The 16,018-nt window shown below is 57.7% G+C and overlaps 1 protein-coding gene across 1 annotated transcript in view; it reads left to right on the forward strand.

The window, feature by feature from the left end:
* Positions 1-3,263: 3,263 nt before the first annotated feature.
* Positions 3,264-16,018, forward strand: part of SLC6A3 (solute carrier family 6 member 3) — a gene marked incomplete at both ends in the record, with an annotated part of 34,211 nt that continues 21,456 nt past the window's right edge. The window contains 4 exons of the mRNA XM_082835847.1: positions 3,264-3,549; positions 4,747-4,878; positions 10,485-10,710; positions 14,939-15,077. Coding sequence (XP_082691973.1) covers positions 3,264-3,549; positions 4,747-4,878; positions 10,485-10,710; positions 14,939-15,077 — 783 coding nt within the window. The remainder of the gene's footprint in view (positions 3,550-4,746; positions 4,879-10,484; positions 10,711-14,938; positions 15,078-16,018) is intronic.

A 16,018-nucleotide genomic window follows, 5' to 3' on the forward strand; every position in this document is an offset into this window, starting at 1 on the left:
GAGGGACATACGGCCCAGACAGAGTGGAGAGCAGCTGGCGTGGACGCCCCTCTGCAGCCAGCGCAGGGCAGGAAAATCAAAGCTTACACGGAGTGGGGAGGGGAGGGTTACGGCCCAGGCTTGGGTCACCAGGGCCTCCACCACGTGCAGAGCCAGGGTGCCACCTACCTTGATGCCGTCCTGCACCTGGGGGTCCTGGGCCTGCTTGGTGGTCTGGGGACTCCATTCCTCCGCGTCATGAATGTGCAGTCTTGCTGGGGGTCATCTCAGCAATGATTCCGAATCAGTCCGTCCTGAGCCAGTATCGACAGCTGTGGCTTTCCGGGCTGTCCCTGGAAATCGTGTTCCGATGCGAGTGTGATTCGAGCCCCTTGGTTCCAGTCGATTCGCGCTCCATGTGGGCAAAGCGCGACGACGCTTCGCTCCTTGCTTGACGCGCGCGGACACTGGGTCCTGCGAGGGGTCGGCTCTCGGGCCACAGAAGGACCCGCGTCCCCGCAGCCCGGATCCGGGCGAGGATCGGGTACCTCGCGGCCGGGGCGCAAGACCGGAGGAGAGAAGGCAGAGACCCGGGCGGGGTCTCCGCGGCCCGGCTAGGGACGCCCACAGGACCCCAAACGCCAGACGCAGGATCCCTGCCCCCAGGCCGGCCCAACTCGAGTGGGACTGGCTGGTGGAGGTGATGCCCCCAGGGCGCCAGACCTCGGGATGGGCGGCCGCGGCGGGAGGAACGGACGGAACCGACGTCTGGGGAGAGGGGTCGGTGCAGCATCGGGAAGGCGGCCCCTGCGGCAGCGGCGGTAAGAGGGAGAGTGGGCAGGAGAGGGGGAGGGAGGTAAGACCCGGCTCGGCCCCGCGGGATCCCGCGCTGTGCCCTGCGCGCCCGCCGCCCAGCTTCCTCCCCGGGCGGAGCGGCGGGTGGGCCAGGGGAGCCCCCGCCCCAGGCAGATGCGCGGGGCAGCCCCGGGGGGCGCAAGCTCGAGTGGGAAGGAGACGGAAAACCGCCCGTCTCGGTCCTGCGAGGCCTGGGACCCAGAAGGGACCCTGCTGCCACTCGCCCCAGGTTCCGGGACGCGCGAGGCCTCGGACAGAGCGCGCTGCTGGCCGCTGACTGGCGCCGGCGGTCGGGTCCCGGGGGGCGGGGCTCGGGGGCGCGTCCGGGCTCGTCCTCCGCCCACCCGGGGCGGCACGGAGGCGGAGCCAGGGCGGGTGAGCGCCCCCGGTGGCCGGCGGGGCGGGTCCCGGCGACAAGATAAGAGCCCGGAGCGCAGCGGAACCCGAGCGGGAGCTTCCGTGGACGCTCGGTGTCAGGACCCCAGCAGAACCGAGGCTGGGGCGCACAGGTGAGGCCGGGCCGCCCCGTGGCCCGCTCCCCGCACAGGTGCCCCTGCGCATCCTCCGGGCGCTCCGCTCCCGCCTCTGAACCCGAAGGCTGCGGCCGGGGGGCGCCGGGCCGGGGCGAGCACCGTCGGGGAGCGCCGTGTCCCGCAGGCTGCGGCGTCTCCAAAAGTCGCCAACAGTTGGGGTGCACAGCGCCGCGACAGTGCCGTTGGCGATCTTAAGGTGAGGTGGCCGAGAGGTGCGAGCCCCGGAGCGGGCACGGGGCTGATGTGCGCCCCCGTGGCCCCTGGCCCCATCCTGCCCCAGGCTCGGAGAGACGGGGCAGGGGCCGGCTGTCCCGGCTTCCCTGAGGCGCTGACTCCTCCCTGCTGAACCAGACCTGCCCGGGGTTGGGGAGACGTGGGCAAGCGGCCCCCAGAGCCAGTAGTGGTGATTTTCTCAGCCATCGCTTCTTCTCACAGGGCTTAGTCTTTGACTTTTAAGGTGGGGCAGGGGTGCAGGGTTGTGGGGCGCTGAGCGTCCAGGCTGCAGGGTCGGACTGCGGCTCTGTTTCTGTTCTCGGTGCAGAATCACACTTTCTAAGCACCACATTCGCTTTCTGTACCCAAACCTGGCCTCTGAGGCCGGGGCTTCAGGGGTGGGGTGAGCTCACCCCAAATGCAGAGCCGGGGTCTCCCTGGCAGGTGGTCCCCGATGCGCCTGCGAGGGCCGCTGTCAGAGCAAACCGGCCGGGATCTGGAGCCTGCGCAAGCCCGGCCCTCTCCGCTGGACCCCACTGCAGGCCCGTCCCTCCCGCTTCTCCCCACCCCCGAGTCCCTTCTGTCCCTTTTCATTCATCTCAGGAATGTGCTGCTGTGTTTGTCACAGAGACGTGGTGCATACGATGACGTGTTGTGGGTTTCTGTTCAAACTTAGATGCAGAGGAAAATAACCCCTTTACCACTACCATCCTGCTACCTGCTGCTTCAGAGTGTGTGTGTGTGTGTGTGTGTGTGTGTGTGTGTGTGTGTGTGTGTGCGTGTACACGTGCAAGCGTCTGCGGTTGAAACATCCAAATGCCAGAAGAAGTCATATTTGAAGCTGCCCTGGGCCTCGAGGGCCGCGTAATTTTTGTGTTACGCACTGTGTGTAATTCCTTCTGTTCTCCTTGATTATATTGCCCAGAGTTTCAAGAAGGTAACCTGGAGATGATTTCCCTGGTAAAGCTACGTGCAGGAGCTAGTCCTGTAAACCCCCAGGTAAATCCTGACTGGAAGGATTTACCTGACCGGGAGCTCTTGTCCCTGCCCAGCCCTTCCAGGTGTGGCCACAGGTGGACATGGAACGTGCAGCCATTCCTTGAAGGAAACTCTTGTAATCCTTCCTTTGAAACTTTGAACTCCCGTGGCTGACTCTGGTTTTAGAATTTTGCTTTTGCCTTTGGTCTCTGAGTATAAAGAATGTACGTGCACTGTCGTATTTGAAGATTGTCGAGATGCGGCAGGGGTGCAGGGTTGTGGGGTGCTGAGCGTCCAGGCTGTAGGGATGCTGCCAGTTACTCCCTGGCCATGTGGGGAGTGCGGAGGTAGCATCTTGCATTATTACTAGATTAGAGAGGACACAGCCTGGCACTTTGATGGGAGTGGAGAGGGGTGCGTGGGAAGGGGGGAGGGGAGCAGAGTCTGTCCTGAGGTCTCCACGGCCTGTCTCCCAGCCCCACGAGGAAGGCAGCTCATCTCCTACCGTCCTCAGCCCTGGCTGTGTCCTCCTGGGTGCTTGGAGTGCGTTTGCTCTGCCCCCCCAAAATGGCTGGAAATGCCTCAGATCTGTGCTCAGGCCACCGGGTGCACCATGATCCGGCTACTAAATCAGTGCATCCCTGTGTGTTTCTCTTTCACGCTGGCTGTAGACCAAGAGGGAGGAAGCTCTGAGTCCAGGAGGCCATGAGTAAGAGCAGGTGCTCTGTGGCACTGATGTCTTCCGTGGTGGCCACAGCTAAGGAGGCCAATGCCACCGGCCCGAAGGCGGTGGAACTCGTCCTGGTCAAGGAACAAAATGGGATGCAGCTCACGAACTCCACCCTCCTCAACCCCCCGCAGAGCCCCGCGCAGGCCCAGGATCGGGAGACCTGGAGCAAGAAGGCCGACTTCCTCCTCTCGGTGATTGGCTTCGCTGTGGACCTGGCCAACGTCTGGCGGTTCCCTTACCTGTGCTACAAAAATGGCGGGGGTGAGTGCGTCCCCCCTCCCCCGCGCCCTCCTGCCAGCCAGGGCCACACGGCTGGCATCTGGAGGAATGCGGCGTAAGTGGGGCGCAGTTTCCCCAGATGAATGTCCTGGAGCCGATGCTGAGGCCAGGAAGGCAGGTCCCCGAGCGAATGGTCAGAGGCACCGTGGCTCCGCTTTCTGTTTCCAAAGGTGACTCTCACTTTGGAAAAGAAAATTCTCCAAGGCCCAGAGAATGGTATCTTTGGCTGATTTAACCCGTGTTTACAAGCATGCAGAGGCCCTTGGCCGTTGACAGCACCAAAGATGCCCTGGGAGTGTGCCCGTCCCCCTCCCCCTGCACAGCCGGGAGTGTGCCCGTCCCCCTCCCCCTGCACAGCCGGGAGTGTGCCCATCCCCCTCCCCCTGCACAGCCGGTCCCAGAACTCCCGTGTGTGGGCTTGAGGCAGAAAACTAAGAGATGGGCCAGGGTCACCACAAAAATTCGAGCTGAGAAGCAGTTAGGTTGGTGCCTGTTTCCCGTGAGCCCCCCGACTCTGCCAGCCCCTGTCGGGGGTCACTCCATGCCACACACCTGGGGCTTCGGCAGGCTTCCTTGGGGAGGGCCTTCCAGGGTGCCTGGGAGTGGGTCGGCGTTTTGGCACCCCACTGGAGACCTAAGCAGGTACAGAAGTTGCCCCAGGACAGGCATCACTCTGGGGTCTCCCTGTCTCCCCCGCCCTCCCTGGAAGAGAGCCGAGACAAAGCCCTTATCTGAGGGGGAGCCAGACGGCTTCAGGAGGCTGAGCCTGCGGGCCCTGAACTCTGTGCCCTGAGCGAGGCTGCAGGCTCCACATGCCAGGGGCCGGGCAGGGTCACATCCCGAGGATTCACGGCTCAAGAGGGGGCAGGGGGACACAGGGCAGGCCCTGCCGCGCAGGTGGGGAAGGGACGGCGCCCAGGAGCAAAGCCACGACCTGGGCTGACCATGACTTGGGGAGGGAGCTGACCGGAGTCTTGGACAGCGGGGGCCAGGCATGGAGGCAGGAAGCTCACCGCCCCTGCCTGCAGGGAGCTTCAGGGAGAAACAGGGACAGGAGACGGATGACAAGGGTCGTGCCCAGGACACACGTGGTCGGCTGGGACGGCCGGGCCGTCACCCCAATGACAACAGGCCAGCCCGTCCTCGGCCGCAGGCTGAACACGCTGTCGTGTCCCCCAGGTGCCTTCCTGGTCCCCTACCTGCTCTTCATGGTCATTGCCGGTATGCCGCTTTTCTACATGGAGCTGGCCCTCGGGCAGTTCAACAGGGAGGGGGCTGCCGGCGTCTGGAAGATCTGCCCTATCCTGAAAGGTAACGGCGGGGAGGGCCCCTTGCACCCAGCGCGGTGTGGACCAGGGCAAGCCTGGAGCAATTCTGAAGCAAGTCAACCCCAGCTGTGTGCGTTCAGTCCTGCTTTGCTGGGTGTCTAGACACGTGGACACATCCTTTTAATGTTGGTCCTACTTTAAAGCTCTGTAATGACTAAGGATTTGAGTGTGTCTCCTTGTTCCCAGGTGAGGCCAGCCTGCAATGGATGAGTATTGTTGTTTTGTCAAAGTGCTAAAATAGTAGAAAAGATAAAACATACTCCTAGCTCTAGGTCTGTCATCCGTCATCTATAATCTGCCATTCATCTATCTCTCCATCTGTATTAGTTTGCTAGGGCTGCCTTATGAAGTGCTGCAAACTGAGTGGCTTAAATAATAGATGTTTGTTGTCTCAAAGTTCTGAAGTCCAAACTCAAGGCGCTGGTGAGGTTGATTCCTTCTGAGGGCTGGAGCGGGCGGCGCTGCTCCAGGCCTCACTCCTTGGGTCGTGGGCGGCTGTCTTCTCCCTGGGTCTTCACATCCTCCCTGCATGTGTGTCTCTCCATCCAAACTTCCCTTTTTACAGGGACATCAGTCACATGGCACTAGGGCCCACCTCTGTAAAGACCCTTCCTCCAAATAAGGTCACATTCTGAAATACTGGGGGAAAACTTCAACAAATGAACCTTGGAGGCCACGATCCAACCCATAGCACGATCTGTCTACCATCTGTGGTGGAGTTCTTCCTTTTGATGGCCTGCTGGGTGAACCCTAAGGCATGAGCCCCTTTCTCCTAGGCTAGATGATGCGCAGCTCACCCAGCCATGCAGCTGCAGGGAACCCCTGGCCCAGCTCACCCCACACGCCTCTGCAGGGCGAGGCAGCAGCTCTGGGTTCAGGTGCCAGTGCTGGGCGTCCCCTTAGCAGGATTTGCTCACAGCAGTCAAAGCTTAAGTAAGTCACTGGAACGGCCTCTGGTGCGCTCGGGGTTCCCGAGGGTGAAAGTGCAGGAAGCTGAGACTGCGGGCGCCTCTTCAGAGCCGGGCAGGTCGAGGGCACGGCTGGTGTCTGCGGGCAGGGCCGATACCGTCAGGGGCGGCGAGTCCACCCTGACACTTCAGGACGCGTGAGTTCATCCTGTCCTCCGGGCCTGCAGGGCAGCCAGCATCTCCCGCGATGGGCTGCACAGCAGTTGGTAGTTACACAGCACGAAGGTGCCGGGTCGGACGTGAGGCGGGCCTGCCCTCAAGTGACCGTCCTGGGGGCGCCAGGGAAGGACGCCGGCTGTGCGACACGTTTACTTCGGCCTCTTTCCCGAGAAAAAGGACGCTGACCCCAGGGCTGCAGGCCCGCAGACAGAAGCACATTTCCAGCTGTGTGTCCTACCAGAAGAAGCATTGTCTCCAACAAAACTGCCAAAGTGAATCTCTACACTGCAGTTTGTAGAACGTCAATGAGGGGTCTCCAGGGGTCTCGAAGGACTAGTTAAGCCGGAAGCATTTGGTTACTGCAGAACATCCGACTCGAACAGCGAGAGTGTCAGCCCCTCCACGGGGAAGTTACGCGTGCAGCTGCGGGGCAGTCAGCACAGCCTGGCCTCGGAGCCTGGAGACCCGGGCAGACACCAGCTGGCTCCGAGCTCTACTCCAGGTCATGGCCCATCCACGCTCCTGCCTCCCAGGTCTGGAAACTCATCCTCCTGGAGGGCTGTGCGGGGCCAGTGAGGCCACATGGAGAAACACGCTGCAGCGCCCGCGGGCGGAAGCCCAGCCGGAGCCTGTAACTGGCGATTTGGGGAAATCGCACATCACAGAACGTCAGCCGTCGAGCCTTGGAATCTTGGTGTTATCAGCACAGGGCTGTTTGTTGCAGATCAGAGAATCAACGCAAGAACTTCTGTGTGTGAAGAAGAGACACCTTGAATGGTTTGATACTAACGAAGCTACGATCCCTAGCAGGTGATCACCTGCTCATTCAGGTTAAGTTTCTCCATAGGATGCCCGTTGGACGGGAGGTCGGCATCGCTCCTTGAGTGAGGTGAGGCAAACCGTGCTGTCCTGGATACCCTGATACACGTCTTCCTTTCCTTCCTTGTCTTCAAAAAAAGTTTAACTAATAAAATTGCACATACTTTCATGTGTCATCAAATAGACATCAGTTAAAATGCCCCAAACGGTCATCCTGGGGCTGCAGGTCCTCCAATGGGCGATTGGCGCATCCGGGCCCTGCGGAAGGGAACCCAGCTCTCTGGGGAGCCCTCTTCCCCGTCTTTCCCTTCCCTGGACCCGGGAGTCCTTCCATGGGCCTGACAGCACTGAGATCAACCCGAGAAGGCCAGGCAGTGACGCCCACGGTCAGGGCGAGGGCCCTCAGAGGGCCGTGCCGTGTCCTTGGTCCCCGGCACTGTCCCTCCAGAGGCTGTCGGTGATGCTGAGAGCAGCCAGTGTGACCACGGGGCCTGGGACGGGGTCTCTCCAAGCTCTCCCTCCCTCCCTCCCTCTCCTTCCTCTCTCTCTGTCTCCCCTCTCCCTCTCCCTCTCCCTCTCATTCCCTCCCTGCCCCTCCCCTCCCCCTGCCCCCTCTCTCTCATAGACACACACACACACACACACACACACACACACACACACGTGCGCATACATACGTGCACACACACACACACACACACACACGCCAAGTAGATACGAAAGGCACTCAGACCCACAGCGGAGGAACTCTCTCCTGTTTTCTTCAAAGACCTGCCAATGAGTCTTGCAAGGAATGGGAGCTGCCCCATCAGGGCGTGTCCTCCAGCCGGGGTCCTGGAATTACTGTTTGGCCCCGACCCCCTCTTCCTGCGGAAGCCAGCTCCGGGGCACGCTGTGGAGTGACCTGGCTTTAGTGGTGGAGGAGGGGGCTGTTGTCCCCCTTGAGGCCCGAGGATGCCCCGTTTCAGGTTGTCTGGTTAATTGCCTAAGATCACCCCCACTGTGTGTACGGCATGGAAAACACCTATTTTAGCGACTATCAAATAATTTATTATATTTTGTGGTCAATAATATTTTAGTGTGGTTTACCAAACTCTTCCTCTTTCTAAAAAGGAATTTTAAGTGGCTTGAAAGAAAACAAAATGCATGCAGGGTTAATATTAAAAATACTGAACGAACTGAGACTTAAGAAAATTGACCTAAAAGCTGTGATCGAAACTCACACTCGGTCTCGAGCCTCCAGGACAAAAGAGGAACACATCAAGCTTTCATTCATATTTTCACTGGAAGTATTAGAGGGGACCGAGCCTGCCACCTCCTTGGGAGGGACGTTTCCCGTGGCACAGAACGATAGAAGAAGCGTATCAGGTGGGGCTTGATTTAGCGTATGTGATGACGTATGAACCCTGATCGTTCACTGAACAGGAGCGTTCTCAGAGCGAACAGGGCAGTGGATTTCCTGTGGCTGGGTCTTCAGTGACAGAAAGGAAGAACTTGAAGGGAGGGTCGGTGAGGGGCTGCCCTTGGGCGGCCCAGGGCCAGGGCTTCCTGGGGCTCTGTGGTCCTGGAGGACAGAACTCAGAGGGACCGAAAGAATGGCTGGCGCTCACAGCCACATTCCTGGGAAATCGTTCCTTCACGCAGGCCTTTGGGGCAGCTGGACGGCAGCGCCCTTGGATGGGGGACCCTCCGGGGCTGGTGTGCTGCGGCTGATGGGGCAAAGCCCACGTGTCCTAGGGGCCACATCAGCCCGGGGCACCCTTGTCCCTCTGCTGTGACAGCGAGAAACCTGGCCTGCCCCGCGGAGGGCTGTCCACACGGCGGCGGGTTCTGAAGGACCGGAAGCGGAGGCAGCTCTCTCCGACCCCGGATTGCACCTGCTTTAGCGTTTGATCAAAGGCTCCGTTGAGTTCCCCCAACTTCAAGTGCAGGATTTGTCACCTTCCCAAGATTTCCGGGCAGGCACCCACAGCCGCTCACCGCCACGGAACACCTTCCGTGACGCACTTCCCGCCGACGTGGCTGCCGGGGCGAGTTCACGGGCAGCCAGCCTCTCCTAAGGAGCTCAGGGAGCAGAAGTGCAGTAAAGAGTTATTTCACATTGATGAGTCCACTTTGCAGAAGGCCTTCTGAAGGAACAGTTTGGGTTTTGCCATCACTGCTACTGAGCGTGTTTTCCAAGAGGGACCACGTACCAGGGACTGTTTGCTTTTAAATAAATCACTCCTGATACTGTATCTGTTTAATATCTACACATAAGTAAATTGTAGTCCCTCTCTTTTTGCTTTCAGAAGAGGAAAGAGAATTTTAGTGAAGTGTCCTGAGCAGGAAAATAGCTTCTCCTAAGGGCTAGACCCATAAAAAAACAAGCCAAGCCACTCCGCGAAGACGCCAGCTTGAAGGCAAGCTCCTCCCTGGACACAGGCGGGCAGGGCGGGGCAGGGCGCCCCCCAGGTTCTAAGACAGTGAGGTTACAGTCAGAGCCCAAACTAGTCCTAGCAGCAACGCCGGGAAAGAATGCTGAAACGAGAGCTCTGCATGGAGCCTGTTACAGTCAGCCGCAGTCACGGGACCGACAGTGCTCGTCCAACGCTGAATAGGGAAGAGGTCTCACTGCCAGACCACCCGTCCACCACAGCCAGGATGGCGCGTCTCCAAAGACTGCTCACCACTCTGTTCTGCTCCAGGAGCCAGGAGCCCCTCAGGGACCGTCAACAAATTCCAGGGCTTGTGATCCTGGAAAGGGACTCTGACAAGCCCTGGGGGCCCCAGCGTGGTCATAGGGGACCCTTGGAGACCCTGGATGGTCATGCATGGTCCTGGGTGATGTTGGGTAGACCCAGCTGACTCTGTTTGCCCTGAGTGGCCTAGAGGGGCATGGCTAGCTATGGTGGCCAGGCCATGGGTGCCCTGGACAGCTCTAGGTAGCCCAGGTAGGCATGGATTGTCTTGGAGGCCCTGGGTGGTCCTGGATGAGCCTGATGGCTGTGGAAGAGCGTGAAAGACCCTAGTTATCCCTTAGTGACTATTGGTGGCCCTGCATGGCTCTGGGAGGCACTGGGCATCCCTGGGTGACCCTGGATGGCCTTCATGGCCCTATTGGCATGGGTGGCCCTGGATGGCCTTAGGTGACCCTGAGCGGTTTGGGGTGGCCTTTGTCGACGTGATGTTTTGTACCCTTGGGTGTTCCTAGATGGCCCTGGCCGGGCCTGGGTGCCTGCAGACGATTCTGATGGTTTTGTTTGGCCAGCGGCCCTGGATAACCCTGGGTTGAGTTGCCCTGGGTGACCCAGCGTGGCCCTAGATGACCTTAAGTGAGCCTGGATGACCCGGACTGGCTGTGAGTGATGGTGGACAGCCACGGATGGCCCTCAGTTATCCCGTATGTCTGCGGGTGACCTGGCTGTACCAGGGCGTCCCTGGATAGCCCTGCATGTCTGGGTAGACGTCAAGGGCCACGGATGGTTTTGGAAGTGGGCAGCCCCTTCTCTGACCATGACGCGAAGTCTGGGACCCACCCTTTCCCTCGTCTTCTGGCGTGTCTAAAGGCGCTGCCTGGTTTCAGGACAGCCCAGGTGGAGCTGCGACCCGTGAGGGGAGGGGCAAGGGTGAGCTGCTAATGGGGCCATGCTCTCCCCACCAGGCGTGGGCTACACGGTCATCCTCATCTCACTCTACATCGGCTTCTTCTACAACGTCATCATCGCCTGGGCGCTGCACTACCTCTTCTCCTCCTTCACCACGGAGCTGCCCTGGACCCACTGCAACCACACCTGGAACAGCCCCCGCTGCTCCGACGCCCGCGCCCCCAGCTCCAGCCCTGACCCCAATGACACCTTCAGGACCACCCCTGCCGCCGAGTACTTTGAGTAAGTGGGGGCCTAGGGGTCTGATGACACCCCCGGGGGTGGGGAGGGGGACCCGGGCCAGCCACCTGCCCCTGCTGCCTCCCGAGGATGTGGGGAGGACCCCTCCCTGGCCAGTGCCGCGTCCTGTTCCTCTGGGCTCTTGTGGGCTTATTTCTGACCCCACCTCTAGCAGCTCAGCACGGCTCCTGCAGGGAGACCTCGCAGGGAAGGGAAACTGGATGGGCTGCCCCACCTGCTCCCTGCAGCCCTTTGGGGTCTGTTGGGGGGGATGACCTGTGACCCTGCAGATGCCGCAGGGAGGAGGCGTGTGGGGCTGGGCTCCGGGGGCTGCAGCACTGCCTCCAGAGGGGGCCGGGCTCCCCTTTCCCAGTCACCTTCCCCATTCTCCCTCCGCTCATGGCCCAGCCTCCAGCCGGAGGCGGGACCATCAGACAGTTGCCCGAGGTCTTCCCTGAGGGAAGGCACCGTCCCACTCCTGGGGCCTGTGGAGCTGGGTGAGACAGCAGGTGTGCAGGAGAGAAACTGAGCCTTCGGGCACTGGGAGAATCTGTCGTGTGGGGGTAGGAGTGACACCGCCAGAAGGGCAAGGGATGTTCATGGAACCTGCAGACATTCAGCATCTGAAGTTGCGTGTTTCAGATACTCAGGGTCTAAGTCCTTTGCTCTAGAATCCCCGCCACACGTGGGGAACGTATCTCCAGGACTGGCTGCTTCAGAAAGTGGCAGCGATGGGCAGGAACGGAGTGAGGCGGGGTTTGGGGGGCCTGGGGGGACCGCCGGAGGGATGGGGTGCCTTTCTCAGGCATTATTAGGAAGAGCATGGTTAGCGTGGGGACGAGGGTTGTGTGTGATGGGACTTGTTTAATTTTTTGGAAGATACTCTTTCTGGCAGTTTGGGATTAGAGAGCGAAGGGGTCTGGGGAGGGCAGGGAGGGAGGTTCCGCAAAGCGGGGAAGAGAGGGGCCACTGAGAACCCGCCTGCCCGGAGGAGGGAGAGTCCAAAGCTGGGGGGTGAGAACCTGGGTCTCCAGGAGCTCTCAGGAGGGGGCGAGCGGGTTTCAGAGGACGGACTGGAGACGAGAGTCCACCTGGGATGGGTCCCATTAGATTGCCTGAAAGACACCAATGCGGACGTACCCGCGAGAAATGGAAACCCAGGCCCTGTCGCCTGAGTGTGTGGGCAGGACTCAGTGACAAGCAAAGATGATAGATTCGTCCAAGTAAAGGAGAGCAGAGCGTTCATCAGAGTCACCTGTGCTTTCTCAGGGGCTTGTTGCCAGCCGGCTCATTACTGCATTTCCCAAACCTAAGAGCATCTCACGGACAGGTCAAAGCCCGGGCTGCAAGTACTCTCACCAGTGGCCCAGCTCTCAGGTTTCGTGTGTGATGGGAGACGGGGGACCAGAAAAGAGAGAGGGAGGGGTGGGGACCCCTGCACCAGAAAGCAGACATGGCTGTGGGCGAGCGCCTGGGAGCATCCCACCCGTCCCACCACTGACAGACGTGCAGAATCAGCTCTCGCTAGAGTTGGGATTAAGTTATCATTTCACCAACAAAACGATGGCTAAGTTTTCAAGCTAGTGTGTCTTTTACAATTTTAAGATGGATTGTGGTGCAATTTAGAATGTTTAGAAAGCTTTAAGAGATATCAAATGTGTCAGGTGAGGCCATTTGGGGATACTTACCTTTTGTTTGGGAGGTGTGGAAAGAGTTGATTTAACTAAATGATTTTTCAGGTGGGAAAAATAGAGGGAAAAAACTGATTAGTCAATGATTTATTATTAAGAATGCTAGAAAGAAACATATGTGATAGGTGAATTAAAAAAAATTTAAAAACCCAGAGAGCTCACTAGTGAAGTCTGTTTGGAAATTCCAAATCTGGAGGAGAAAGATTGAGCTGGAAAGCTGCCTGAACCCTCCACGTAAAGGGCTGTTAGCAGGAGCAGATGTCCAACCGTATTTGGAGGTGACCCTGGGACAAAGGCGGGGCCTTCAAAGGTTTACGACAAAGTCATAGATCATTAACGACACGATGAGTTATTAAACTGAACTGATGACACGCCAGGTGATTTCACTAATGGTGGTGACTGGGTTTCCCTGAGACAGTCCCCACTGACTGTCAGGTCTGCAAGGGTTTTCTGGAATGTAAACCCACTTTATAAAGCGGATCTTTGTGGAAAGCATTACATGTTCTTGAAGGCACATGTAATTAGGGAGCTCACATCCCAGCATGAAATTCCAGGATAACTATAATCATTGAAGTAGTAAAGCTGTAAGTGCTACAGAGTGCATGTGGGCTTCGGAAACCCCAAAAGATTGGCCCCTGTAACTCCAACTAGTGTTAAATTTCCCTCAACTCCATAAACACTTATTAAAACCACCTTCACCTACTTTCTAATATAAATTAGAACGCGATATATTTAAAGCTACAAACTTGCCTCTAAGAGACTGCTTTAGCTGCCTCCTGCACGTTTAATATGTTGTGTATTCAAGTATTCCCTGATCTGCCTTGTGATTTCTTCTTTGATTCCCAGGAGATTTTTAGAAATTTGTTGTTTGACTTTAAAATATTTGGAGGTTTTCTAGATATATTTCTGTTATTGATTTCTAATTTAATTCAGATTTGGTGAGATAATATATTTTAAAACCTCATTATTCCTAAATATACTGAGATTTGTCATATTGCCCAATATATAGTTTATCCTGGTAAGTATTCCACATGCACTTAGAATGTGTATCCTGCTGCTGTTGGGTAGACATGTTGGCTAGGTCCTGTCAGCTCCTAGTGCTGTTTAAGTTTTCTACATCCTTACTGTTTATTTGTTCTATCAGTTACTGTGAAAGGGGTGTTGAAATCTCAATTATAATTGTGGATTTGCCTATTTCCCTTCACAGTTCTATCAGTTTTTGCTTCATTCATGTATTTTAAAGCTCTGTTCTAAAGTGCACACATGTTTATCAAATCTTTTAATTGAGCCCTTTTCCATTATGAAATGTCCCTCTTGGTACCATTCCTCATTCTTTTTTTTTTTTTTTTCTTTTTTTTGGCTACACTGGGTCTTTGTTGCTGCGCGCGGGCTTTCTCTAGTTGCAGTGAGTGGGGGCTACTCTTTGTTACGACACGTGGGCTTCTCATTGCGGTGGCTTCTCTTGTTGCGGAGCACAGGCTCTAGGCGTGCGGGCTTCAGTAGTTGTGGCACGCGGGCTCAGTAGTTGTGGCTCGTGGGGTCTAGAGCGCAGGCTCAGCAGTTGTGGAGCACAGGCTTAGTGGCTCCGCAGCATGTGGGATCTTCCCAGAGGAGGGCTCGAACCCGTGTCCCCTGCATTGGCAGGCGGATTCTTATCCACTATGCCACCAGGGAAGTCCCTATTCCTCATTCTGATGTCAGCTTTGTCTGATATTAATATGATCGCTCCAGCTTTCCTATGAATAGTGTTTACATGGGATATCTTCTCCATCCTTATGTTTTAAACCTATATGTATCATATTTGAAGTGGGTTTCATGCAGACAGCACAGAGTTGGTTGTTGTTTTTTTATTCACTATGACAATCTCTGTCCTTTAATTAGAGCGTTTCCAATCAATAATTATCAGTATGGTTAGGGTTTAGTCTTTCATCTTGCTTGTCCCACCGGTTCGTTGTTTCTTGTTTCCTCTGTTTATTTTCTTTGGAATTAGTTAATTATTTTGGCTTCCACTTTACCTACTCCATTTGCTAATAAGCTCTAGCTCTTCTTTTCTTGTTTTGTTTTGTTTTCTTGGCCACACCACACGGCATGTGGGATCTTAGCTACCCGACCAGGGATCAAACCCGTGGCTCCTGCATTGGAAGCGTGGAGTCTTAGCCACTGGACCACCAGGGAAGCCCATCTGGCTCTCTGTCTTAACTTTTAGTGGCTCTTACAGGGTTTGCAACCTGCGTCTTTAAGTTATCACAGCCTACTTTCTCCTGACAGTGTGGCCCTGGGCCAGGGCTGGGCTCCTGTGGGCTCCCAGCGTGCGGTGGCCCACCTGCTCTGCTCACCTGGAGGGTGGGCCCTGCATCTCCACTAAGGCTGGGGTCCTGGCCTTTCTGGGGTGGGGGGCGAGGGGTGGGGGTCTCCATCAGGCCAGGTCCCTGCTGCCATGCCGAGTGGGGGAGGGCAGGTCTCTGCACAAGTGCAGCCCCCTGTTCCAGTTCTGGGCAGGGAGGCAGCCCCCCCAGGACCCCCATCTCCTTCCTCTCCAGGCGCGGCGTGCTGCACCTCCACGAGAGCCAGGGCATCGACGACCTGGGCCCTCCCCGGTGGCAGCTCGCATCTTGCCTGATACTGGTCATTGTCCTGCTCTACTTCAGCCTGTGGAAGGGAGTGAAGACTTCTGGGAAGGTGAGGTAGCAAGGCTCGCCAGCTGGGGAGTGGACAGGTGGCCGTGGTGGGTTGGGGAGTGGACAGGTGGCTGTGGTGGGTTGGGAGTGGACAGGTGGCCGTGGTGGGTTGGGGAGTGGCCAGGTGGGCGGTGGTGGGCTGGGGAGTGGACAGGTGGCTGTGGTGGGTTGGGAGTGGACAGGTGGCCGTGGTGGGTTGGGGAGTGGACAGGTGGGCCGTGGTGGGCTGGGGAGTGGACAGGTGGCCGTGGTGGGTTGGGGAGTGGACAGGTGGGCCGTGGTGGGTTTGGGAGTGGACAGGTGGCCGTGGTGGGTTGGGAGTGGACAGGTGGCCGTGGTGGGCTGGGGAGTGGACAGGTGGCCGTGGTGGGTTGGGAGTGGACAGGTGGCCGTGGTGGGCTGGAGAGTGGACAGGTGGCCGTGGTGGGTTGGGGAGTGGACAGGTGGCCGTGGTGGGTTGGGAGTGGACAGGTGGCCGTGGTGGGTTGGGAGTGGACAGGTGGCCGTGGTGGGCTGGGGAGTGGACAGGTGGCCGTGGTGGGTTGGGAGTGGACAGGTGGCCGTGGTGGGTTGGGACAGGTGGCTGTGGTTGAAGAATGATGCCAGGAGAGTGCTTTCAGCGTGAAGACAAGCACAACAAAATATTTTTGCTGATGAAAATACTTTGGTCATCATCTGGGCGCGCAAAGCAGCGACGGCCAGGACGCCCCCGCCACTCGGGCTGACGCCTGCAGTGGCTCCCCACCACCTGAGAGTCTTCCGACGGCCACAGGCTCTCCTCCACTTCCCCCGCAGCCCAGAGTCCATCTTCCACAAGTGATCCAGGTGCCCATTTGCACAATCAGTGCAAATCACTCACATCTGCCTCATCAGGAATTCAGCCAATGCTGCCTCCTGCCAGAGCCCAAGTGCAGAGAAGGAGGGCTCCTTCCTTGCCAAATT

Source organism: Leucopleurus acutus (assembly GCF_964270905.1).
Source record: "Leucopleurus acutus genome assembly, chromosome: 3".
Classification (NCBI taxonomy): domain Eukaryota; kingdom Metazoa; phylum Chordata; class Mammalia; order Artiodactyla; family Delphinidae; genus Leucopleurus; species Leucopleurus acutus.